The following is a 26,512-nucleotide window of genomic DNA, read 5'->3' on the forward strand; positions in this document are numbered from 1 at the left end:
AAATAAAAAATAAAATAAAAAAAATTATTAAATAAACCCTGTGTTGTAAGCATTGTTCCCTCTACTTATTTTCTTATTTTCATTACTTTTCTCTATTGGGTGAACATTTCAGCCACATGAGTAATGGTCTTTATACCAGACCTGAAAAGGGACAAAAAGTGGTTGAATCATTTAGTTGTAAGATGTAACTTTAATGTGCTATTTCTATTTGATTTGACCCTTAAAGTAACTTAGTGATTTAATAATAATATACAGTATCTCTGTTGCTCTATTATGCTGTAGTTCATTAGAATGTGCAGAAATGCTTAGGGTTAGGGTTGGGATCTCAGTCAAGGAGTAATTTCTCACAACATAGTGACACTTTATAGTTAACTTAATGTATTACTAATTTACATACTTTGTAACATGAAGCGCCTTTTTATATGGATTAAAAGATAGTCCAATCACAGCGAGTTCTGCGATAAAGTCACAGCCAATGACAACCCATCTGAATAGAGGCGTCACACTTGTTTATTTATGGTAAATTATGACAGATCTCTTTCACAGCTGAAGGGATTGATTCCTTAAATATTTAATATTTAGACTGTTACACAGATTTTTTTCTCTAATTAAATAATAATAATAAATAATAATAAAAAATTTCTAAGCAATGTACAGCAGTGGTAATCTTGCAGTATTCAACAAAAGATAATTGCATCTACTAAAGTGCTTCTAACTTTTACAGAGTATGTATAGTATATCAATGATATAAATGTAACCACTTCTTTGGAATTAAAATAAATGTAACAAACCACTGTATTAAAAGGTTTAATAAAGCTACATGTGTCAGGCTTCTGGGTGGATGAAGTAGGAGACGAACACGAAGATTATGAATTCCAAGATTTTAATTCTAAATATAAACAAATACAAACAAAAAGGGAGCGTGCGCTCAGAACAAAGATAAACCTAACATTAAACATTGACCGACAAGTGAAGAGTGAAAACCAGGAACTTAAATACACACACAGATGAACACAAGACAGGTGATGCAGATAATGATGATGAACAGGTGGGTAATGAAGGGAGTGAGTTCAGGTGTGGAAACAAGGAGGATTCTGGGAACTGTAGTGCAGACAGGACGATGACAGACAGTGAATGTGACATTACTCCCCCCTCCCGATAGGCGCGTCCTCGCGCCGTAGAAAGACCAAAGGGGTGGGAGGGTGGGTGCCCTGGAGGCTGACGGGGAAGACAAGGCAAGGGAGACAAGGCAGGAAGCCTCCAGGGCGGAGCAGACTGTGGGTGTGGTCACGGTGGAGCAGGCTGTGGGTGTGGCCAGGACGGAGACGACCCCTCGGGCGGCCACGGCGGTGAGGACCCCTCGGGCGGCCACGGCGGTGAGGACCCCTCGGGCGGCCACGGCGGTGAGGACCCCTCGGGCGGCCACGGCGGTGAGGACCCCTCGGGCGGCCACGGCGGTGAGGACCCTTCGGGTGGCCACGGCGGTGCGGACCCTTCGGGTGGCCAAGGTGGTGCGGACCCTTCGGGTGGCCAAGGCGGTGATGTCCCCTCAGGCGACCACGGCAGTGAGGACCCTTCGGGTGGCCATGGCGGTCCGGACCCTTCGGGTGGCCAAGGCGGTGCGGACCCTTCGGGTGGCCATGGCGGAGAAGACCCTTCAGGTGGCCATGGCGGAGAAGACCCTTCAGGTGGCCATGGCGGAGAAGACCCTTCAGGTGGCCACGGCGGTGAAGACCCTTCAGGTGGCCACGGCGGAGAAGACCCTTCAGGTGGCCATGGTGGTGAGGACCCCTCAGGTGGCCATGACGGAGCCCTTTGGCCCCCCCCCCAAAAAATACTTGGGGAAAGTCCCGGGTCTCAGAGAGGGATGGTTAAAAACAGTCTCTGACCGGGCTGATGGGGACCGTGAAGAGGGTTCGGTGCTGGGCAGCGATAAGGGCTCGGTGCTGGGCAGCGATGAGGGCTCGGTGCTGGGCAGATCCAGCGATGAGGGCTCTGTGCTGGGCAGATCCAGCGATGAGGGCTCTGTGCTGGGCAGATCCAGCGATGAGGGCTCTGTGCTGGGCAGATCCAGCGGTGAGGGCTCTGTGCTGGGCAGATCCAGCGGTGAGGGCTTTGTGCTGGGCAGATCCAGCGATGAGGGCTCTGTGCTGGGCAGATCCAGCGGTGAGGGCTCTGTGCTGGGCAGATCCAGCGGTGAGGGCTCTGTGCTGGGCAGATCCAGCGGTGAGGGCTTTGTGCTGGGCAGATCCAGCGGTGAGGGCTTTGTGCTGGGCAGATCCAGCGGTGAGGGCTTTGTGCTGGGCAGATCCAGCGGTGAGGGCTTTGTGCTGGGCAGATCCAGCGGTGAGGGCTTTGTGCTGGGCAGATCCAGCGGTGAGGGCTTTGTGCTGGGCAGATCCAGCGGTGAGGGCTTTGTGCTGGGCAGATCCAGCGGTGAGGGCTTTGTGCTGGGCAGATCCAGTGATGAGGGCTTTGTGCTGGGCAGATCCAGCGACGAAGAGGGCTCTGAGCTGGGCAGGACCAGCGGCGAAGAAGGCTCTGAGCTGGACAGGACCAGCGGCGAAGAAGGCTCTGAGCTGGACAGGACCAGCGGCAAAGAAGGCTCTGAGCTGGACAGGACCAGCGGCGAAGAAGGCTCTGAGCTGGACAGGACCAGCGGCGACAGGACCAGCGGCGAAGAAGGCTCTGAGCTGGGCAGGACCAGCGGCGAAGAGGGCTCTGAGCTGGGCGAAACCAGTGGCGAAGAGGGCTCTGAGCTGGGCAGGACCAGCGGCGAAGAAGGCTCTGAGCTGGACAGGACCAGCGGCGAAGAAGGCTCTGAGCTGGGCAGGACCAGCGGCGAAGAAGGCTCTGAGCTGGGCAGGACCAGCGGCGACAGGACCAGCGGCGAAGAGGGCTCTGAGCTGGGCAGGACCAGCGGCGAAGAGGGCTCTGGGCTGGACGGGACCAGCGGTGAAGGCTCTGTGCTGGACGGGACCAGCGGTGAAGAGGGCTCTGAGCTGGACGGGACCAGCGGTGAAGAGGGCTCTGTGCTGGACGGGACCAGCGGTGAAGAGGGCTCTGAGCTGGACGGGACCAGTGGTGAAGAGGGCTCTGGCAGGCCGATGAGAGGAGGAAGATCGCTGTCAGTCACAGGCGCGGCGGGCACGACGCTTACTGCCTTGGTCTCGGCAGATCTGGCGTGAAGTGCAGGCTCGGCTGGACTGGCGTGAAGTGCGGGCTCAGCTGGACTGGCGTGTAGTGCAGACGGTGACATGGCGTGCCACGGGAGGAAGCTCTCCAGACAACAGGAGAGTGCCTCTCTCCAGTCCTGACCGGAGAGATCTGGAAGCTCCCTCGGGTCGACCTCCTTGGCCCCAAGCCGGTAACACGCCTTGATCGTCTCGTCATCCAGCGAGCAGGAGGCAGCAAGAGGAACAAACCCCCAGGTGAATTGGAACAGATCGCGGCTATCCCGAGCCAAAGCCGCGATCTGTCCAGCGAGCTCCCAGCTCATATTGTGGTCGGTCAATCTGTCTGGCTTCTGGAAGGATGAAGTAGGAGACGAACACGAAGATTATGAATTCCAAGATTTTAATTCTAAATATAAACAAATACAAACAAAAAGGGAGCGTGCGCTCAGAACAAAGATAAACCTAACATTAAACATTGACCGACAAGTGAAGAGTGAAAACCAGGAACTTAAATACACACACAGATGAACACAAGACAGGTGATGCAGATAATGATGATGAACAGGTGGGTAATGAAGGGAGTGAGTTCAGGTGTGGAAACAAGGAGGATTCTGGGAACTGTAGTGCAGACAGGACGATGACAGACAGTGAATGTGACAACATGCCAGACATTTTTTAAGTCCATCTAAATGTAAATGTAACAAACTCACAGAATATTGTCCAGAGTGTCATTTCTGATCAGCACCAAACAGAATTCAAAAGGTTTTCCTGAACATCTTCAATCTTTCGGACAAACTCGATGATGATATATGAGTTATATACCTTTAATGAGTTCCCAGCATGCTTTGCTTCAGACTGGAGCAAATGTTAAAAGTAAGTGTTATTTCTCAACATAAATATATACACACTTGCTGTGTTACAGGCGTACCAGGCCGACCTGCTGCGGGATCTCGACCAGGGGACAGGACTATCTCCTGAGGCGGTCATTGAGCTGCGCCGTACCACGGATCTTGCTCTCCGGGCCACCAAACAATCTGCTGCCGCTATTGGCCGGTCAATGGTGGCTATGGTGGCCACGGAGAGGCATCTGTGGCTTAACCTGGCTGACATCGGGGAGAAAGAGAAACTTTCGCCCGCTGAACTTTTTGGCCCCTCCGTTCAGACGGTGGTTGAAAAGTTCAGGGAGGCGAGGGTGCGCTCAGCTGCATTTAAAAGCTGCATTCCGCTGAGATCCGAGTCAGCGCCCAAGCAGGCGGGAAGGCCTGGCCCGTCTTGGTCTGAGGGCCATAGACAGGCCCAGAAGGCCAGTGTCTCCTCTCGTGCGCCTCCTCCTGTCCAGAGTAGGTCACAGAGGAGACGCAACTCCCGCAGGAAGAAGGATCTGAGGGAGGTTATCCAGCAAAAGCGCACTCAGCGGCGTTAGGGGTAATCTCCCCGGATGCCTTCTCCTAACATTCCCCAGGCGTTTCTTACATCAGGCCTGGGGCTGGGCCTATGATGAGTATCATGTCTGATGGCCCTCCTCGGCCTGGTTGGTATGAGCGCCTCTTTTAGGCATGTAAGTGGTGAACCCAGGTACTCTTTGGGAAAGAAGGAATTCCTGACGTGTCTTTACTCCACACGCCGCAGGTGTACTGTCTGTTTGTTTGTTTTTTTTTGTGCGCAAATATAAGGGGATCTAGCCCAGGGTGTACTTCACTGTAGAACCGCCACTGCCCTGTCTGTTCATGATGTTTCTCCACGCCTCATAAGCTTCCTCTGTTTGCAAGAGTGAAAATGACAACAGATGTTCGATTTTTTTGTCATAATCAGATCAGTTACACTGCTGATAACTGGCCCGTTTGTATCCAAATCGTGTTGTTGTTTTTTTAATTTTTTTTAACAAACTCATATGAATATAGCTTGCTAATAAAGAGACACTTTTAATAATGGAAATATCCACATATCAGTGAACTTATTACATAAATGCATTTAACGTTTAGTTATGCAACACTCTTTACAGAAAGAAATAACACAGTTATGTACAGTATCATCATCGAGTTTGTCCGAAAGATTGAAGATGTTCAGGAAAACCTTTTGAATTCTGTTTGGTGCTGATCAGAAATGACACTCTGGACAATATTCTGTGAGTTTGTTACATTTACATTTAGATGGACTTAAAAAATGTCTGGTATGTAGCTTTATTAAACCTTTTAATACAGTGGTTTGTTACATTTATTTTAATTCCAAAGAAGTGGTTACATTTATATCATTGATATACTATACATACTCTGTAAAAGTTAGAAGCACTTTAGTAGATGCAATTATCTTTTGTTGAATACTGCAAGATTACCACTGCTGTACATTGCTTAGAAATTTTTTATTATTATTTTTTTTATTATTATTATTTAATTAGAGAAAAAAATCTGTGTAACAGTCTAAATATTAAATATTTAAGGAATCAATCCCTTCAGCTGTGAAAGAGATCTGTCATAATTTACCATAAATAAACAAGTGTGACGCCTCTATTCAGATGGGTTGTCATTGGCTGTGACTTTATCGCAGAACTCGCTGTGATTGGACTATCTTTTAATCAATATAAAAAGGCGCTTCATGTTACAAAGTATGTAAATTAGTAATACATTAAGTTAACTATAAAGTGTCACTATGTTGTGAGAAATTACTCCTTGACTGAGATCCCAACCCTAACCCTAAGCATTTCTGCACATTCTAATGAACTACAGCATAATAGAGCAACAGAGATACTGTATATTATTATTAAATCACTAAGTTACTTTAAGGGTCAAATCAAATAGAAATAGCACATTAAAGTTACATCTTACAACTAAATGATTCAACCACTTTTTGTCCCTTTTCAGGTCTGGTATAAAGACCATTACTCATGTGGCTGAAATGTTCGCCCAATAGAGAAAAGTAATGAAAATAAGAAAATAAGTAGAGGGAACAATGCTTACAACACAGGGTTTATTTAATTATTTTTTTTATTTTTTTTTTATTTTTTATTAAATGTCATTTTAAACACATTATAACAGAATCAGTATCTGGAGATTATTTTTAATTGATTACAAAAAGTATTAAGCTATATGAATATTTGTGTATTGGTATTATATAAGGTTATTTGAAAACAACAAATATTGAATATATATATTTCCCCATAACACCCAAACACCAGCCCAAAAAATACAATGAGGCCTGAATGTAAAGCAACTGATACATGATTGACACAATTAGAAGTAATCAAAGAACTTGTGCATTACAAGTGCAATCTGTCTTGATATTACAGAGGAGATTCCTTGGTATCCACTTTGATATCAGTGTAATTGATGCCTTTGTATGTGCCCTTGGTTTCATACGAATACACGCTGCCGTTCTTGCAGGTCATCTTCACTGTGCCAGTGTAAGGCAGGTCAAAAGTGGCTCTGCCAATAGTGACTGAAACATGCAGCTTCTTCCCTGGTGGCACCTCTACATCTGTAGTCAGAGTTTCGGTTCTCTCATCTGTGTACTCCTGACCATAAGTGCCTTGAATTCCAATGGTGACACTGTATCCTGCAGTAACTTCAGCAACCATTGGAATCCCAGCCTTTACTTCCATTTTAAATGTTGCAGATAAACTTGCACTCACAGACCATGAAGATTTGTTAGATATTTTCTTTGAGCTTTCAACTTTTTGTTTGTCCGTGGTGGATGAGTCGTTCCTGAAATGGGCGGATTTGATTTCTTCTACTGCCACCTGTGGTATCAGTTGGTTGATAGTGGGATAGTGGACGTCAGTGAGAACTGTTGATTCAACTGCTTTGAGAAACATGAATCCCATGCTGTCAATGTCAGAACCACCTCTTCCTACAACTCCCAAACAATATCCAGAGCCGACATCCATGGGATATTCTGTTTTTAATCCCCAGCTTGTCATCTTTGCAAAGAATTCTCTCCCCAGACTGGTCTTGAATTTGATGGCTCCAAGACGTGTTCCTGCTCCGTTCCCCCACAGGGACAGTGAGGTGAAACACTCGCCAGGTGTGAACGTGTACTCTTGATACGGTCCAGAACCTACTCCAAAAGTTTCAACTCTCCCATCTGAAAGCCAGACCCGGACAGCCTTCACCTGCCATTCTCCCACCCAGACTCCGATCTTCTCTAAACTGGCACCGTTTTTCTGACCAGTAAATGAGAATGCATGACCTCCTTTTCCACCAATTATATGTAGATTCATTGTGTCGGACATCTTGGAATTAAATCGATCTGAAAGAAATATCAGATCAGAATTAGCATCAGCTTTACACTTTATTGCAGTGTTTCCCAACCCAGTTTCTGGAGACACAACAACAGCACACGCTGGACTTCTTTCTTAATTGACCCATTCATTTCGGGTCTTGGAGTATCTACTAATAAGCTGACTTGAATCAGGTGTGTCTGAATAGGCAAACATGCTAAATGTGCAGTTCTGGCATTCCTCTGGGAACAGGGTTGGGAAACATTAGCCGCTTTTCCACTGTCACGCCAAATGGATATAAGAGTGGTAAGGAATGGTTAATGTTATATTTCCACTCGAGTTTGGTTCGGCACGGCACGATTAATAACCATTCTCGGCTCGGAAGTCTCCGCACCATTGGCTAACCATGCATGTTGTGACATTGCCACTCAGGATTGGTCACTTGTCTGTTGTCTGGCTCTCTGTGGTGAAGTGCGCTATTTGAGCGTAGTAAACAAGTTACTAACAGAAATATCCAATCATCCTTCGTAACGCTCATACTGTACGTCTGTAACTCTTGTGTTATAAAGGCAATGACTGACACATTAGAACACATTGCAAAGAGTGCTGGTATCAATCCCACATGGAAATTGAAACCATATCCATACCGGCTGGGCCGGATTGGCACGGAAAGGAGCAATTAAGCCCCGAGTTTGGCCGATGGTGGAAAAGTGGCTATTGTTGTGTAGTCCTGTGGTACAGCGTATCTATAACATGAGTTCATGCTTTCATTTGGCGTGCTCTTCAGGCAGAAATCAACTTTTACAACTTTTACATGCATCTGATACACAATATCCAGTTCAGTTTAATTTTTTTTTCTTTTTTATCAGTAGTAAGTGGAATTATTAGGCTATTAGTATTCTTATTTATCTGCTTTTAAACTTTGGTTTAAGAAAGAAACTTAGAGCATATTATGAAAGCAAATTTAATTTAATAATTGTACACTCCCAACCTTGTGTCTCCAAAGCTTTGTTAAAGGACAAGTTCGGTATTTTACACTTAAAGCCCTTTTTACAGATAGTTTCTGATGAAATAGAACGGTTAAGATTAAAATTTGGTCACATGCTGCTGTCCCGAGAATTTTAGGTTTATTTCGCTTTCCCCCCCACCTACACAATGGCAGCCTATGGGCACTGGAACAATCCTTCCTAAAATGCATTAAACTTTCGTTTACAAAGACGTGAAACTCACCGAGTGGTCAGGGGTGTCCACTGATATGCTCACACAAAAATCGCTGCAAAAGATGCTTTCCAACAGGTGTTTTACCATTCGTTGTAAAACTGTGGACCTATTTTTCCAAACGTCTCACACCCGTAGATTCTTCCGTTGAGAGCTTGAATAATAAACACTCCAGCCCAGTTGGTGGCGATAATGCACCTTTGCCAATTGCAAGCAAACCACTGGCATTTAATTGAATACACAGAAGAAGCAGAAGAAGAAGCGGCGGAGTAATACCGTACTGCACACAGCCCATCCAATTCAAGTCAATGGAGTTGGACAAAAACTACGATAAAACCTGTTGGAAAGCATCTTTTGCAGCGATTTTTGTGTGAGCATATCAGTGAACACCCCTGACCACTCGGTGAGTTTCACGTCTTTGTAATCGAAAGTTTAATGCGTTTTAGGAAGGATTGTTCCAGTGCCCATAGGCTGCCATTCTGTAGGTGGGGGGGGGAGAAGCGAAATAAACCTAAAATTCTCGGGACAGCAGCATGTGTCCACATTTTTATCTCAACCATTCTATTTCATCAGAAACGATCTGTAAACAGGGCTTTAAGTGTAAAATACCGAACTTGTCCTTTAATGTATTTCTCCTCTGGTGGAAGATATTAACATGTTTTCTCTAAAGCCCGGGACACACCAAGACAAAAGCTGTTGTTGCCTCTTGTCAGCTGTGTCTTCCCTTACGGAACAAAACTATATGGAATTATACTGCAAAATATAATGCAATATATTACATAATACATTTCCATATATGGGAAATTAGTGCTTATATTTTTTGATATAACGTAATATATGCATTGACCATGCTGGCTATATATTAATACATATAACATATTTATAAATGAAGACAAAAATAGCATAACATGTAATATTCACAAAAGGTTTCATCCTTTACATACAGTGCTATGCATAAGTTTAGACACCCATGCTAAAGTTGACTAAAAAGAGGAATAAAAAATCATCTTTTGGAAACTGAACTTAATGCCTTAATTTAAAAAATTAGGAAAAATCCAACCTTTAAGGACACCAATTTTCTTTGTGAATGAATAATGTATCGTAAATAAATAAATGTTCTTCCTTAAAATACAGGGTGCATAAGTTTGGACACCCCTATGTTAAATTCCCATAGAGGCAGGCAGATTTTTATTTTTAAGTATTTTTTTTTATTTATTTTTTAGGATACTATGCATCCTGATAAAGTTCCCTTGGCCTTTGGAATTAAAATAGCCCCACATCATCACATAGCCTTCACCATACCTAGAGATTGGCATGGGGTAGGCCTACTTTCCATAAGATCATCTCTCAATGCAAATCAAACTAGCTATTAGGCTAACTGAAATAAAACCATGCCAATCTCTAGGTATGGTGAAGGCTATGTGATGATGTGGGGCTATTTTAATTCCAAAGGCCAAGGGAACTTTATCAGGATGCATAGTATCCTATTTTTTTTTTTTTTTTAAATACTTAAAAATAAAAATCTGCCTGCCTCTATGGGAATTTAACATAGGGGTGTCCAGACTTATGCACCCTGTATTTTAAGGAAGAACATTTATTTATTTACGATACATTATTCATTCACAAAGAAAATTGGTGTCCTTAAAGGTTGGATTTTTCCAATTTTTTTAAATTAAGGCATTAAGTTCAGTTTCCAAAAGATGATTTTTTATTCCTCTTTTTAGTCAACTTTAGTATGGGTGTCTAAACTTATGCATAGCACTGTATATTGCATACAAGTTCCCATATAAATGTCTTCACACACACATACACATACATTCACTGAATGAGTTCCCAGCATGCTTTGCTTCAGACTGGAGCAAATGTTAAAAGTAAGTGTTATTTCATTTGTGTTGCTCAATATTAATATAGGGGGAGATATGTTAGCGTTTAATGTTCTATTCATTTGCAATTTAAAAACTTTTCTGGTATGTGTGAGTTTGTGTGGTTACCATTGTGTTGAAGAGCCTGTGGTTCGGATGACTTGACGATTGGCTTAATGCTAGGGATGAGATATATAAAGCTTTTGATGCTTTTATAAAAATTATGTTTTTTATGTTAAAAAGGGAATTTTTTTTCTTTGTTCACCCCAATACTTATGTTTGTTTTTGTGGTTATTGTTGTATTTGTTAAAGAAAATAAAATATTGTATTCATTAAACATTGGTGTATGATCCCTCTTTTATGTTGCGGCTTGAAACAGCTGAAATTGCGCCAAATTTCAGAAATCTTTGGGAGATATCAAAGAACATGCATTTAACCATAGAAAAAGTACATTTCTTTCTTATGTTAATTTCTCATCTCTATTTTTGGTATTGATTTTAAATTAGACAAATCTGATATTATTTTAATCTCCAATATGTTATTTAACAGTTGATATGTTTCTTTAAAGTGCCCCTATTCTGCTATTTTAAAGTTTCCTTATGTTGTTTTGGAGACTCCTACAACAGGTTTAATATATATATATATATATATATATATATATATATATATATATATATATATTAGATCAGATACCATTATAAGCTGTCAAATGGTCATGTTACAATGAACTCCACCTAAGGGGCATGTTGTCACATTTCACTTCCATTCTATCGGGGTATATCAAGAAAAATGTATACACTGTATTAATAAAACAAAACCACATAATTGTACTAGACATGTGTGAAATTAATGTGGGAGAAAATAAATACTCTGAACCCTATAGATTTACACAAACTGAGAAAGTCAAAAAGCGTTTATGTAGCATCATGTCCCGCCCTCCAGCACCCCTGATAATAGGCTTGTTGGACTTGAACCGGCGCTGCACAGACCGATCTGTGAATTACACCAAAGTACCGCGAGAGCGAATAGAGAGCAGACGCTCCTTATGCTTTTGAGTTGCTCTCGCGGTACTTTGATGTCATAAACCGATCGTTCTGTGCAGCGCCGGTTCAAGTCCAACAAGCCTAAAATGTTCCCGCAGCTCCTCAACATAAGTCGTGGCCAAGAGGAAAACAGCGGACTCTCCCTGTAACCCTGCGGATGCCACTGTTGGACAGTGTTACTTTAGAAAAACTAGTGATTTATACACTTTTGAATGTCACATTTGGTCATATTTGCTTTGATTTATTTTTATTATATGGATTTTTTCTCATCCCGTTTTTTTGAGGTGGCACCGCCTCTCTTGCCTCATCAGTGGAAATGCCCAGATCCAGATTGATAATTATTTTTGTAAATATAACCCCAAACCTTCCCCTAAACCTACCCATAACATTTTAAACCTAACTTAAACACATTTTGACTTTTCATTTAAAATAACCTGTTGGAATGCTGTTGCTAGACAACCAATTAAAGTCAATGGGTAAATTTTGCATAAAGAGCATGGCAAATGAAAACATGAACCCGTCCTATAGATACGCAGTGGGAGAAAATTGGGTTGGATAATCTCATGCAAAGTATGATAAACTGTTAGCTAGCTACATCTTAAGTCAAGTGCCCTTGAGTGAAAGTATACTTACATGAATGACTGCAGTCTGAAATTCTTCTCAAGAGCAGCTCGCCTGGTCAAAGCTGGAAAAGTGTGATGTGTTTGGTCAGTCTGCTGCTTAAATACAGCTCTGAAAGTCCTTAAAACACACCCTGAGTGATTGATCAATGATTGTGTAATCTGCTCCACCTCACAAAGTAGAGTGTCATATTAAAACCATGCGGAATGCAGCTTGTAATAAAAACATTCTGATAATAGGTTAGGTCTGAATGCAAATATGAATGCAAACCTATGTAAAAGTAAAATAAAGTCGAATAGTAATCAGCCTCGCCAAACTATGAATCACTGACTCTAACTCTAACTTTAGTCCAGGGGGAATTTTACAGAAACTTTCTATCTTTAGTCTTAAGTTAAGATCTGACAAGTTCATTTAGGATTCTTCACAAATTCATAGTACAGAAACAAATTAACTTAAATTGATACTTAACTTCTATTTTACAAAATCTCCTCTTGTGATAGAAATATTTTATGTAGGCTAATGGGTATTTTCAACATTAAATGTACAGAGAAATACAGACTAAGGATGCTTAGGTCAAAGGTCATATATACTTAACCAAAAAGTGCATAACACAGTAGAACTAACAGTCATATGACTAGCTCAGATCATTACAAACCAATCACCAGAACAAATCACAATGAAGAAGACTTGAGTGACATTGATTTTTACTCAACTGTATGATGAAGCAGAATCAGTCTCTCACTGACCTTTAGTGTCCTTTTATAAAGTGTACTTATTATACAAATAATATACTTTAAATGTATACACTTAAGTGTGACTTAAATGCAATGTTTTCGGTGCACTGAATGCACATTAAGTGTAATTGATTTCAAATATTTCACATATTAAGTTGAAATAAAATGCAATAAGTTGTCATTAAGAGTGATTTTTTTGGGACAACTTAAGTGGGACTTTAATACAACTTTATATTAACTTTCATAATTGCTTCTAGTGTCTTTAAAATGTATTGAAAGTGCACTGCTCAATGCACTGACAATCAATTAATGTGAACTAAAATGTACTTTAATTTCAGTTACACTGAAAAAAAATGAAAGTTGAATTTACTAAAACATTTTATGGTAAGTGGTTGATTTTAGCTACATTTAAACAAATGAATTAAATTTTAGTTCAACTTAATTCATTTGTTTAAATGTAGCTTAAATCAATTGTGTGCAACCACTTACCATATTTTTTTTTTGTAAATTCAACTAATCATTTTTTTCCAGTGTAACAATACACTTCAGTGTGAATTAAATGTAATGTTTTCACCGCTTAAGTGCATTTAATTTGTATTTAGTTTCAAATGTATCACAAATTATCTTCATATTAAATGCAATTAGTTGAACTTTTCAATGCTTTTTTAAACAACTTAAATGGGACTTTAATACAAATGTAATAAGTACTTTTATAATTGCATATACACTCCAAAAAATATTTAACCCCAAAAGTTAAAACTTATGTATTTCAATAACATGTCAATTTTCCATCCAATTTAATCACATAAATCCAACGTAAAAGTTACAATTTTATTTAAGCTTCAACATCATGTTCTGTTGACGTGAATGAATTAAATAATTATGTAAAATGATGAACTGTGATTTAAGATTGTGTATTAAATACACTTTACTTATTTTAAATAAATTGTTGTTACTTGCTTTATATAACTATCTTACATTTCCTTAATTCTATTGAAAAATGGTCAAAAACATGTTCAATTTTCAAAGATTTATTGTGTGCAATTGCTCCCCATGTCAAAACAAACCCAGTCTGACAAAAGAAACAATAAAATCCATCGCTCACATGAGGAACGTCTCAGGTTACGACTGTAACCTATGTTCCCTGAGAACAGGGAACGAGACACTCCGTCATAGACGCTTTGGGGAACGCCTCAGGCGTGACAGGTGTCTGAAATCAAATATCAACTCACGTCAGTCATGTTGACTGGCGACAGCCCGTGAATCATCAGCTTGATTGATTAACGCGCAACCTGGATGTATAAAAGGGAGCCTTGCACACACAACAACATCCTATCGTCTGAAGGGACTGTTGCAGGCAGGCCCCGAGGCATGGCAGGGAGACGTAGTGTCTCGTTCCCTGTTCTCAGGGAACATAGGTTACAGTCGTAACCTGAGACGTTCCCTTTCGAAGGGAACTCGACACTACGTCATAGACGCTTTGGGGAACGAAATACCCACTCCGCCATGTTGAGGGGAGTGCATGCGCCAAGGCAGTGACAACTGTCAAACCAGCAATCCGGTGAATGCTAGAACCCCCTCAGGTCACACTGAGCTGTCAGTGACAGCACTTCCTACGGTCATAGCCCAAGCTAAAGGATACCACAGAAAACCTCCACAGTTAAAGGAAGGTCTACCTGGGCCAGCTCAAAGGCCTAGGACCACAATTAAAAAAATAGAAAGGGTCCCTTCTAGGGAATGTAGCTAGGGGACCCGAGGGAACCCCAGCCAGTCACTATTCAGGGTAACATGCCACCTGAAATACCACCAGGCGGGCCTGACCTGGTGTCACTACATAAGACACTAAGGGCCCTATCTTGCACCCAGCGCAATTGACTTTGTACACCGACGCATGTATCATTCCTATTTTGCACCCGCGCAAAGCGCGCTTTTCCCTCCACAGAAGCACGTCGCTAAACTAGGGAATGAACTTGCGCTCCCTGGGCGGTTCAGCGCAAAAAAGGAGGCTTGTTCCGGCGCAAACGTTCCTTCATGCTATTTTGCAGGTTTAGAAAACAATTGCGCCACTAACCAGGAAAAAATAGTTTAAAGTCAGTGGCGCGTTGCGCATGTTATTCATATGCTATTTTAAGGGCGCATACTTGGCCATAATCAATGTAGCGTGTGCACAACGCGCATACACTTTGATTCTCTCATCTACACAGAAGCAGCAGTTTTCATTTTTGCAAATCATACATTATTACGATAGATAGATAGATAGATAGATAGATAGACAATTTATTATAAAAGCATACATCTAGCTTACACATTTACCCAAATTATCATACGCCTTTTTAACCGAAGTTAATTTGGGTGGGTTTCTCCATCCCCAACGTCCCTGACGAGAGCGTTGCTCTCTTTGGCTGTGAACCGCTCCTGGCGCCCGCCTGGCAAATCCGCCGTTATGATAGGAATCCGCTTTAGAACAAGCGCGCCTGCTCTTAAAGGGAATGTGAGATGACGCTCTGATTGGTTTATTTCACGTTACGCCCAAACCACACCTATGAATAATGAAGCTACTTCAGACCAACCTCTTTTAGATTTGCGCCGGGCGCAAGAGTCATTTATCCCGCCGGAAAAATAGCAACAGCGCCAAGACCCGCCCACAAAGTTACTTGCGCTTTGCGCTTTGACACTTGCGTTTCAGATCGTTAAAATAGGGCCCGTAGTCTGGCCACTTCCTGTCTGTCTGAAGACAGAGCCTCTGGACACTTGCCTTTAGGTAAGGCATCCAACCCGAGTGACTGCAGAACAGGCAGTAAACCACTCAGCCCGGATCTCAGAGACGGGATATCCTGGAGAGTATGACTCAGCATAGTGCTTTACAACCCTTACCAGCGAGGGGAGTTTCTCTACTCTATCCACGGATCTACCCAGTGTTTGTATTTCAAAACACTGAGGAGGTCTGTGAGGACCTAGGACTGAAATGCCATCAGCCAGCCGCCAGAAATGTCTAACCTGGCGACCACAATAGGTGGGAGCTCACATCAGGAAGGACGGTGAGGCCTGTAACCTGGCGACCACAGCACATGGGAGCTCAAATTCAGGAAGGCCTGTGAGGCCTGTAACCTGGTGACCACAGTAGGTGGGAGCTCATACTCGGGAAGGCCTGTGAGGCCTGCCACCTGGGGACCACAACCTGTGGGAGCTTACTTTCAGGAAGGCCTGGTAAGGCCTGTAACCTGACAACCACACCATGTGGAGGCTACCTCCAGAAAGGCCTAATGAAGCCTGTAGCCTGATAACCACAGAATGTGGAAGATAGCTCAAGAGGGAGGCGTCTGTCGTAATACATTACGACAGCAAGATGCCTCTAGAGTGGGACTCAAGGTGAAAAACCAGAGTCTGAACCACGTAAAAAAGGGAACTAAACGTACAACGCATAACCCTTACCATAAATATGGATTATAGAAAGTACATGAAACAAAGTGCATGTACTTAGCCATTCCGAATCCAGGAAGGCCTGATGAGGCCTCTAACCTGGTGACCACAGTGTGTGGGAGCTCATCAGAATGTGGAAGTTAGCTAGAGAAAGGCGTCTGTCGTAGCATACGTGACGACAGGACGCATCTAGAGTGGGACCTGAGGTGAAAGACCAGGGTCTGAGCCACATAGGAAGGGACCGAAGCGTAAAGCGCATGACCCTTACCATAAAAAATGGATTTTAGAAAGTACACAAGACGTTCAGTCGTGTGACTTACCATAAGCATGGGTTAAAGAAGGTACGGAGCGTATGTACCAAAATGGATGAAGTAAAGGTGCATGTACTTCATCACTCTAAATTCAGGAAGGCCTAATGAGGCCTACAACCTGGCAACCACAGTTAAGTGGGAGCTCATCCTCAGGAAGGCCACTGAGGCCTGTGACCTGACGACCACAGAATATGGGAGCTCGTATCCAGATTAGGCCTGTAACCTGATAATCACAGAATGTGGGAGCTCACATTCGGGAAGGCCTGGTGAGGCCTGTAACCTGGCAACCACCGTATGTGGGAACCCATGATCAGGAAGGCCAGATGAGGCCTGTAACCTGACAGTCACAATACGTGGGAGTTCACATTCAGGAAGGCCTGGTGAGGCCTGCCACCTGACATGTAAAAACTCATAACAAGGAAGGCTGAGGAGGCCTAAAGCCTGGTGGCCACTAAATGTGGAAGCTTAATACTCAGGAAGGCCGGTGAGGCCTGTAACCTAGCGACCACATTATGTGGGAGCTCATTTAACCACAGTATGTGGGAGCTCACATTCAGGAAGACCTGGTGAGGCCTCTGACCTGATGACCACAGCATGTGGGAGCTCATATTCAACCACAGTATGTGGGAGCTCATCTTCAAGAAGGCCTGGTGAGGCCTATAACTTGGTAACCACAATATGTGGGAGCTCATATTCAGGAAGGCCTGGTGAGGCCTCTGACCTGATAACCACAGTATGAAGGAGCTCATGTTCAACCACCGTATGTGGGAGCTCATGTTCAAGAAGGCCTGATGAGGCCTCTGACCTGAAAAACCGTAGTATCTGGGAGTATATTTAACCACAGTATGTGGTAGCTCAAATTCCCACTATATGTGGGGGCCCATCTCCAGGAAGGCCTGGTGAGGCCTATAACCTGATAACCACAGCACGTGGGAGCTCATATTCAGGAAGGCCTGGTGAGGCCTCTGACCTGCTAACCACAGTATGTGGAAGCTCATGTTCAACCACAGTATGTGGGAGCTCATATTCAACCACTGAATGTGGGAGCTCATATTCAACCACTGAATGTGGGAGCTCATATTCAGGAAGGCCTGGTGAGGCCTCTGACCTGCTAACCACAGTATGTGGAAGCTCATATTCAACCACAGTATGTGGGAGCTCATATTCAACCACTGAATGTGGGAGCTCATATTCAACCACTGAATGTGGGAGCTCATATTCAGGAAGGCCTGGTGAGGCCTCTGACCTGATAACCACAGTATGTGGGAGCTCATATTCGACCACTGAATGTGGGAGCTCATATTCAGGAAGGCCTGGTGAGGCCTCTGACCTGATGACCACAATATGTGGGAGCTCACATTCAACCACAGTGTGTGGGAGCCCACATGTTTCCTTTTTTTTTTTTTTTTTTTTAAATGGGGACTGTCTGGTCAAGGAGGCCTGCCAAGGCCTACTACCTGCCATACAGCACCTCAAAAAAACCTTTAGATTTTTACCTTCTTACCATAACATGCCCCAAACTCTATACAGGAGACGTGGTCTGTAAGAGAAACAAAAATATGTTATTTGCGCACAAAAAACATTTCACAAAAAAACAAAACAAACAGACAGTACACCTGCGGCGTGTGGAGTAAAGACACGTCAGGAATTCCTTCTTTCCCAAAGAGTACCTGGGTTCACCACTTACATGCCTAAAAGAGGCGCTCATACCAACCAGGCCGAGGAGGGCCATCAGACATGATACTCATCATAGGCCCAGCCCCAGGCCTGATGTAAGAAACGCCTGGGGAATGTTAGGAGAAGGCATCCGGGGAGATTACCCCTAGCGCCGCTGAGTGCGCTTTTGCTGGATAACCTCCCTCAGATCCTTCTTCCTGCGGGAGTTGTTCAGCGGGCGAAACCGGCGAATCGAGAAGAAAGGTCTTCTCTTTCTCCCCGATGTCAGCCAGGTTAAGCCACAGATGCCTCTCCGTGGCCACCATAGCCACCATTGACCGGCCAATAGCGGCAGCAGATTGTTTGGTGGCCCGGAGAGCAAGATCCGTGGTACGACGCAGCTCAATGACCGCCTCAGGAGATAGTCCTGTCCCCTGGTCGAGATCCCGCAGCAGGTCGGCCTGGTACGCCTGTAACACAGCAAGTGTGTGCAGAGCAGCACCGGCCTGACCCGCTGCTGTGTATGCTCTGCCATTCAAGCGTGATGTTGTTTTTAGCGGCTTGGATGGCAGGGTAGGAGCTCTTAGTGTCGACGCCTGCCCAGACACGAGATAGTTAGCCAACGTCTCGTCAACGGGCGGCATCGACACATACCCATGCTCCGCAGCTCCATCCACAGCAGCGAAACTACCCCGCTGATGTGGATGAATACGGGCAGAGTATGGGCTTTTCCATGCCTTCTTGATCTCAGTATGGAGATCTGGAAGGAATGGAAGGCTCACCTGAGCTGGTGGCCTATGGCTGGGAAGAATCCGATCGTCGAGACGGCCACGAGCGGTTTCTTCCCTAACGTGCCTCCACGGCAGCTGTAATCTGTCGGTGGCGCGCCCCATAACATCCACCAGCTCCGCATAAACAGGGCAGGATGGTTGAGATGGCTCGGTCTCTGCCAGACTGACGGCATCATCAACCATATCCTGCCCGTCCGGAAGAGCACCAGCTGCAGACGCATTAGGCGATAATGATAAAACGTCATCATCTACCTGCAGCTCACCCTCGTCAGCGGACGAACTGTCTGAGAGGTGAACCTCCCTCTCTCTCGAGAGCCTCTCGTGCGTGCTCTACACCCAAGCAAAAGACGCACAGATTGTGTGTGTCACCCGGCGTCAAATATCTTGGGCACAGGTCTGCACACTTACGGAAGCTCTGCTTTTTCTCTGCGCGTTTCATACTGAAGTGATATTCTTACCAGACAAACAGTCCCTGAAGACGAAAAGGATGTTGTCGTGTGTGCAAGGCTCCCTTTTATACATCCAGGTCGCGCGTTAATCAATCAAGCTGATGATTCACGGGCTGTCGCCGGTCAACATGATTGACGTGAGTTGATATTTGATTTCAGACACCTGTCACACCTGAGGCGTTCTCAGGGAACACACAACGAGCTTTGCAATGTCCAGAAGGAAATAGAAAAAACAAGAGAGGAATTAAAAAAATATGAATTGGCAAGAGACAGAGAAATAGACAATGATTTAAATAGTTTAAAGATATAGATATGATTCCAGTTAAAGACTCATGCAAACACTTACTGATTTATCCATGAGCATGAGTGAAGAAGAAAAAAGAAGAAGATTGTTTTTGTTTTTTTGATCTAAATAGTTAATATGTTGCTCATAATCAACCAGAATTCAAGAGTGTAGCCTGAGTTTTATTAGTTATATATATACTGTATATATACAAAAGTTAGTTCTAGTTTTTGATTCTGATTGGCTGAAAGCCTTTTCCAGCCATGCGATATTCTACCAGTATCAGCACTGGAACCATTTCACCGTTAATATCACTCGGCTTGTCATGGCGGAACAGCAAACCACCATCATTTTACAAATACTACTGTTGTTGTGTCACGTAATGTAGTTTTAAGAGTTTTTAGGTGAGAATGTAGTTATTTAGACCTCACATATGCGACTTATATATAAAGGTTTTCAGAGATGTGAGCTCCAGACTGTCAGCGGTCGTTCAGCGCTCATGTAGCCGCGAGAACAGCTTAATCTCCGCTACTCCTTCAGGAATTTGCAGTTGGCTGTTCAACATAGGTATTTTACGTACACTCTCAGAAAAAAAGGTACGAAAGTTGTCACTGGGGCTGTACCTTTTTAAAAGGTACATTTTTGTACCTAAAGGGTGCATATTGGTACCTTAATGATGGTACATATTAGTACCTAAAAGGAACAAAAGTGTACCTTTTGAAAAGGTACAGCCCCAGTGACAGCTTTCGTACCTTTTTTTCTGAGAGTGTTTAAAAAAGCATTGAAAAGTTCAACTAATTGCATTTAATATGAAGATAATTTGTGATACATTTGAAACTAAATACAAATTAAATGCACTTAAGCGGTGAAAACATTACATTTAATTCACACTGAAGTGTATTGTTACACTGAAAAAAAATGATTAGTTGAATTTACTAAAAAAAAATATGGTAAGTGGTTGCACACAATTGATTTAAGCTACATTTAAACAAATGCATTAAGTTGAACTAAAATTTAATTCATTTGTTTAAATGTAGCTAAAATCAACCACTTACCATAAAATGTTTTAGTAAATTCAACTATCATTTTTTTTTAGTGTAACTGAAATTAAAGTACATTTTAGTTCACATGAATTGCTTGTCAGTGCATTGAGCAGTGCACTTTCAATAAATTTTAAAGACACTAGAAGCAATTATGAAAGTTAATATAAAGTTGTATTAAAGTCCCACTTAAGTTGTCCCAAAAAAATCACTCTTAATGACAACTTATTGCATTTTATTTCAACTTAATATGTGAAATATTTTAAATCAATTACACTTAATGTGCATTCAGTGCACCGAAAACATTGCATTTAAGTCACACTTAAGTGTATACATTTAAAGTATATTATTTGTATAATAAGTACACTTTATAAAAGGACACTAAAGGTCAGTGAGAGACTGATTCTGCTTCATCATACAGTTGAGTAAAAATCAATGTCACTCAAGTCTTCTTCACTGTGATTTGTTCTGGTGATTGGTTTGTAATGATCTAAGCTAGTCATATGACTGTTAGTTCTACTGTGTTATGCACTTTTTGGTTAAGTATATATGACCTTTGACCTAAGCATCCTTAGTCTGTATTTCTCTGTACATTTAATGTTGAAAATACCCATTAGCCTACATAAAATATTTATATCACAAGAGGAGATTTTGTAAAATAGAAGTTAAGTATCAATTTAAGTTAATTTGTTTCTGTACTATGAATTTGTGAAGAATCCTAAATGAACTTGTCAGATCTTAACTTAAGACTAAAGATAGAAAGTTTCTGTAAAATGCCCCCTGGACTAAAGTTAGAGTTAGAGTCAGTGATTCATAGTTTGGCGAGGCTGATTACTATTCAACTTTATTTTACTTTTACATAGGTTTGCATTCATATTTGCATTCAGACCTAACCTATTATCAGAATGTTTTTATTACAAGCTACATTCCACATGGTTTTAATATGACACTCTACTTTGTGAGGTGGAGCAGATTACACAATCATTGATCAATCACTCAGGGTGTTTTAAGGACTTTCAGAGCTGTATTTAAGCAGCAGACTGACCAAACACATCACACTTTTCCAGCTTTGACCAGGCGAGCTGCTCTTGAGAAGAATTTCAGACTGCAGTCATTCATGTAAGTATACTTTCACTCAAGGGCACTTGACTTAAGATGTAGCTAGCTAACAGTTTATCATACTTTTCTCCCACTGCGTATCTATAGGACGGGTTCATGTTTTCATTTGCCTTGCTCTTTATGCAAAATTTACCCATTGACTTTAATTGGTTGTCTAGCAACAGCATTCCAACAGGTTATTTTAAATGAAAAGTCAAAATGTGTTTAAGTTAGGTTTAAAATGTTATGGGTAGGTTTAGGGAAAGGTTTGGGGTTATATTTACAAAAATAATTATCAATCTGGATCTGGGCATTTCCCCTGATGAGTCAAGAGAGGCGGTGCCACCTCAAACAACTGGATGAGAAAAAATCCATATTATAAAAATAAATCAAAGCAAATATGACCAAATGTGACATTCAAAAGTGTATAAATCACTAGTTTTTCTAAAGTAACACTGTCCAACAGTGGCATCCGCAGGGTTACAGGGAGAGTCCGCTGTTTTCCTCTTGGCCACGACTTATGTTGAGGAGCTGCGGGAACATTTTGGGCTTGTTGGACTTGAACCGGCGCTGCACAGAACGATCGGTTTATGACATCAAAGTACCGCGAGAGCAACTCAAAAGCATAAGGAGCGTCTGCTCTCTATTCGCTCTCGCGGTACTTTGATGTGATTCACCGATCGGTCTGTGCAGCGCCGGTTCAAGTCCAACAAGCCTATTATCAGGGGTGCTGGAGGGCGGGACATGATGCTACATAAACGCTTTTTGACTTTCTCAGTTTGTGTAAATCTATAGGGTTCAGAGTATTTATTTTCTCCCACATTAATTTCACACATGTCTAGTACAATTATGTGGTTTTGTTTTATTAATACAGTGTATACATTTTTCTTGATATACCCCGATAGAATGGAAGTGAAATGTGACAACATGCCCCATAGGTGGAGTTCATTGTAACATGACCATTTGACAGCTTATAATGGTATCTGATCTAATATATATATATATATATATATATATATATGATTACTATTCGACTTTATTTTACTTTTACATAGGTTTGCATTCATATTTGCATTAATATATATATATATATATATATTAAACCTGTTGTAGGAGTCTCCAAAACAACATTAGGAAACTTTAAAATAGCAGAATAGGGGCACTTTAAAGAAACATATCAACTGTTAAATAACATATTGGAGATTAAAATAATATCAGATTTGTCTAATTTAAAATCAATACCAAAAATAGAGATGAGAAATTAACATAAGAAAGAAATGTACTTTTTCTATGGTTAAATGCATGTTCTTTGATATCTCCCAAAGATTTCTGAAATTTGGCGCAATTTCAGCTGTTTCAAGCCGCAACATAAAAGAGGGATCATACACCAATGTTTAATGAATACAATATTTTATTTTCTTTAACAAATACAACAATAACCACAAAAACAAACATAAGTATTGGGGTAAACAAAGAAAAAAAAAATCCCTTTTTAACATAAAAAACATATTTTTTATAAAAGCATCAAAAGCTTTATATATCTCATCCCCAGCATTAAGCCAATCGTCAAGTCATCCGAACCACAGGCTCTTCAACACAATGGTAACCACACAAACTCACACATACCAGAAAAGTTTTTAAATTCCAAAATAATAGAACATTAAACGCTAACATATCTCCCCCTATATTAATATTGAGCAAAACAAATGAAATAACACTTACTTTTAACATCTGCTCCAGTCTGAAGCAAAGCATGCTGGGAACTCATTCAGTGAATGTATGTGTATGTGTGTGTGAAGACATTTATATGGGAACTTGTATGCAATATATGTAAAGGATGAAACCTTTTGTGAATATTACATGTTATGCTATTTTTGTCTTCATTTATAAATATGTTATATGTATTAATATATAGCCAGCATGGTCAATGCATATATTACATTATATTGAAAAATATAAGCACTAATTTCCCATATATGGAAATGTATTATGTAATATATTGCATTATATTTTGCAGTGTAATTCCATATAGTTTTGTTCCGTAAGGGAAGACACAGCCGACAAGAGGCAACAACAGCTTTTGTCTTGGTGTGTCTCGGGCTTTAGAGAAAACATGTTAATATCTTCCACCAGAGGAGAAATAAATTAACAAAGCTTTGGAGACACAAGGTTGGGAGTGTAAAATTATTAAATTAAATTTACTTTCATAATATGCTCTAAGTTTCTTTCTTAAACCAAAGTTTAAAAGCAGAGAAATAAGAATACTAATAGCCTAATAATTCCACTTACTACTGATAAAAAAAAAATGAAAAAAATGAAACTGAACTGGATATTGTGTATCAGATGCATGTAAAAGTTGTAAAAGTTGATTTCTGCCTGAAGAGCACGCCAAATGAAAGCATGAACTCGTGTTATAGATACGCTGTACCACAGGACTACACAACAATAGCCACTTTTCCACCATCAGCCAAACTCGGTGCTTAATTGCTCCTTTCCGTGCCAATCCGGCCCAGCCGGTATGGATATGGTTTCATTTTCCATGTGGGATTGATACCAGCACTCTTTGCAATGTGTTCTAATGTGTCAGTCATTGCCTTTATAACACAAGAGTTACAGACATACAGTATGAGCGTTACGAAGGATGATTGGATATTTCTGTTTGTAACTTGTTTACTACGCTCAAATAGCGCACTTCACCACAGAGAGCCAGACAACAGACAAGTGACCAATCCTGAGTGGCAATGTCACAACATGCATGGTTAGCCAACGGTGCGGAGACTTCCGAGCCGAGAATGGTTATTAATCGTGCTGTGCCGAACCAAGCTTGAGTGGAAATATAACATTAACTATTCCTTACCACTCTTATATCCGTCTGGCCTGACAGTGGAAAAGCAGCTAATGTTTCCCAACCCTGTTCCCAGAGGAATGCCAGAACTGCACATTTAGCATGTTTGCCTATTCAGACACACCTGATTCAAGTCAGCTTATTAGTAGATACTCTATAAGAAATGAATGGGTCAATTAAGAAAGAAGTCCAGCGTGTGCTGTTGTTGTGTCTCCAGAAACTGGGTTGGGAAACACTGCATTAAAGTTTAAAGCTGATGTTAATTCTGATCTGATATTTCTTTCAGATCGATTTAATTCCAAGATGTCCGACACAATGAATCTACATATAATTGGTGGAAAAGGAGGTCATGCATTCTCATTTACTGGTCAGAAAAACGGTGCCAGTTTAGAGAAGATCGGAGTCTGGGTGGGAGAATGGCAGGTGAAGGCTGTCCGGGTCTGGCTTTCAGATGGGAGAGTTGAAACTTTTGGAGTTGGTTCTGGACCGTATCAAGAGTACACGTTCACACCTGGCGAGTGTTTCACCTCACTGTCCCTGTGGGGGAACGGAGCAGGAACACGTCTTGGAGCCATCAAATTCAAGACCAGTCTGGGGAGAGAATTCTTTGCAAAGATGACAAGCTGGGGTTTAAAAACAGAATATCCCATGGATGTCGGCTCTGGATATTGTTTGGGAGTTGTAGGAAGAGGTGGTTCTGACATTGACAGCATGGGATTCATGTTTCTCAAAGCAGTTGAATCAACAGTTCTCACTGACGTCAACTATCCCACTATCAACCAACTGATACCACAGGTGGCAGTAGAAGAAATCAAATCCGCCCATTTCAGGAACGACTCATCCACCACGGACAAACAAAAAGTTGAAAGCTCAAAGAAAATATCTAACAAATCCTCATGGTCTGTGAGTGCAAGTTTATCTGCAACATTTAAAATGGAAGTGAAGGCTGGGATTCCAATGGTTGCTGAAGTTACTGCAGGATACAGTGTCACCATTGGAATTCAAGGAACTTATGGTCAGGAGTACACAGATGAGAGAACCGAAACTCTGACTACAGATGTAGAGGTGCCACCAGGGAAGAAGCTGCATGTTTCAGTCACTATTGGCAGAGCCACTTTTGACCTGCCTTACACTGGCACAGTGAAGATGACCTGCAAGAACGGCAGTGTGTATTCGTATGAAACCAAGGGCACATACAAAGGCATCAATTACACTGATATCAAAGTGGATACCAAGGAATCTCCTCTGTAATATCAAGACAAATTGCACATGTAATGCACAAGCTCTTTGATTACTTCTAATTGTGTCAATCATGTATCAGTTGCTTTACATTCAGGCCTCATTGTATTTTTTGGGCTGGTGTTTGGGTGTTATGGGGAAATATATATTTGTTGTTTTCAAATAACCTTATATAATACCAATACACAAATATTCATATAGCTTAATACTTTGTGTAATCAATTAAAAATAATCTCCAGATACTGATTCTGTTATAACGTGTTTAAATGACATAAAAAAAAAAAAATACAATTTATTAAATAAACCCTGTGTTGTAAGCATTGTAAGCATTGTTCCCTCTACTTATTTTCTTATTTTCATTACTTTTCTCTATTGGGCGAACATTTCAGCCACATGAGCAACAGTCTTTATACCAGACCTGAAAAGGGACAAAAAGTGGTTAAATCATGCATACAATCAAATAGAAATAGCACATTAAAGTTACAAGTTTGTAACTTGTAACTTTAATGTGCT

General features: G+C 41.7%; 2 protein-coding genes across 2 annotated transcripts; one reads left to right on the forward strand and one right to left on the reverse strand.

The window, feature by feature from the left end:
• Positions 1-6,453: 6,453 nt before the first annotated feature.
• Positions 6,454-7,391, reverse strand: LOC307155350 (aerolysin-like protein; the record flags this gene model as incomplete). Its single annotated transcript, XM_079865955.1, has 1 exon — positions 6,454-7,391. Exon 1 carries the CDS (start codon positions 7,387-7,389, stop codon positions 6,454-6,456), a length of 936 nt encoding a protein of 311 aa, XP_079722081.1. The 5' UTR covers positions 7,390-7,391.
• A 17,672-nt stretch (positions 7,392-25,063) lies between these two features.
• On the forward strand, positions 25,064-26,011 carry LOC307156311 (aerolysin-like protein; the record flags this gene model as incomplete). Its single annotated transcript, XM_079867602.1, has 1 exon — positions 25,064-26,011. The coding sequence occupies one exon, from the start codon at positions 25,064-25,066 to the stop codon at positions 26,009-26,011; it is 948 nt and encodes a 315-aa protein (XP_079723728.1).
• Between the last annotated feature and the right edge of the window lie 501 nt (positions 26,012-26,512).

Source organism: Squalius cephalus (genome assembly GCF_949319135.1).
Source record: "Squalius cephalus genome assembly, chromosome: 3".
In the NCBI taxonomy this organism is placed as follows: Eukaryota; Metazoa; Chordata; class Actinopteri; order Cypriniformes; family Leuciscidae; genus Squalius; species Squalius cephalus.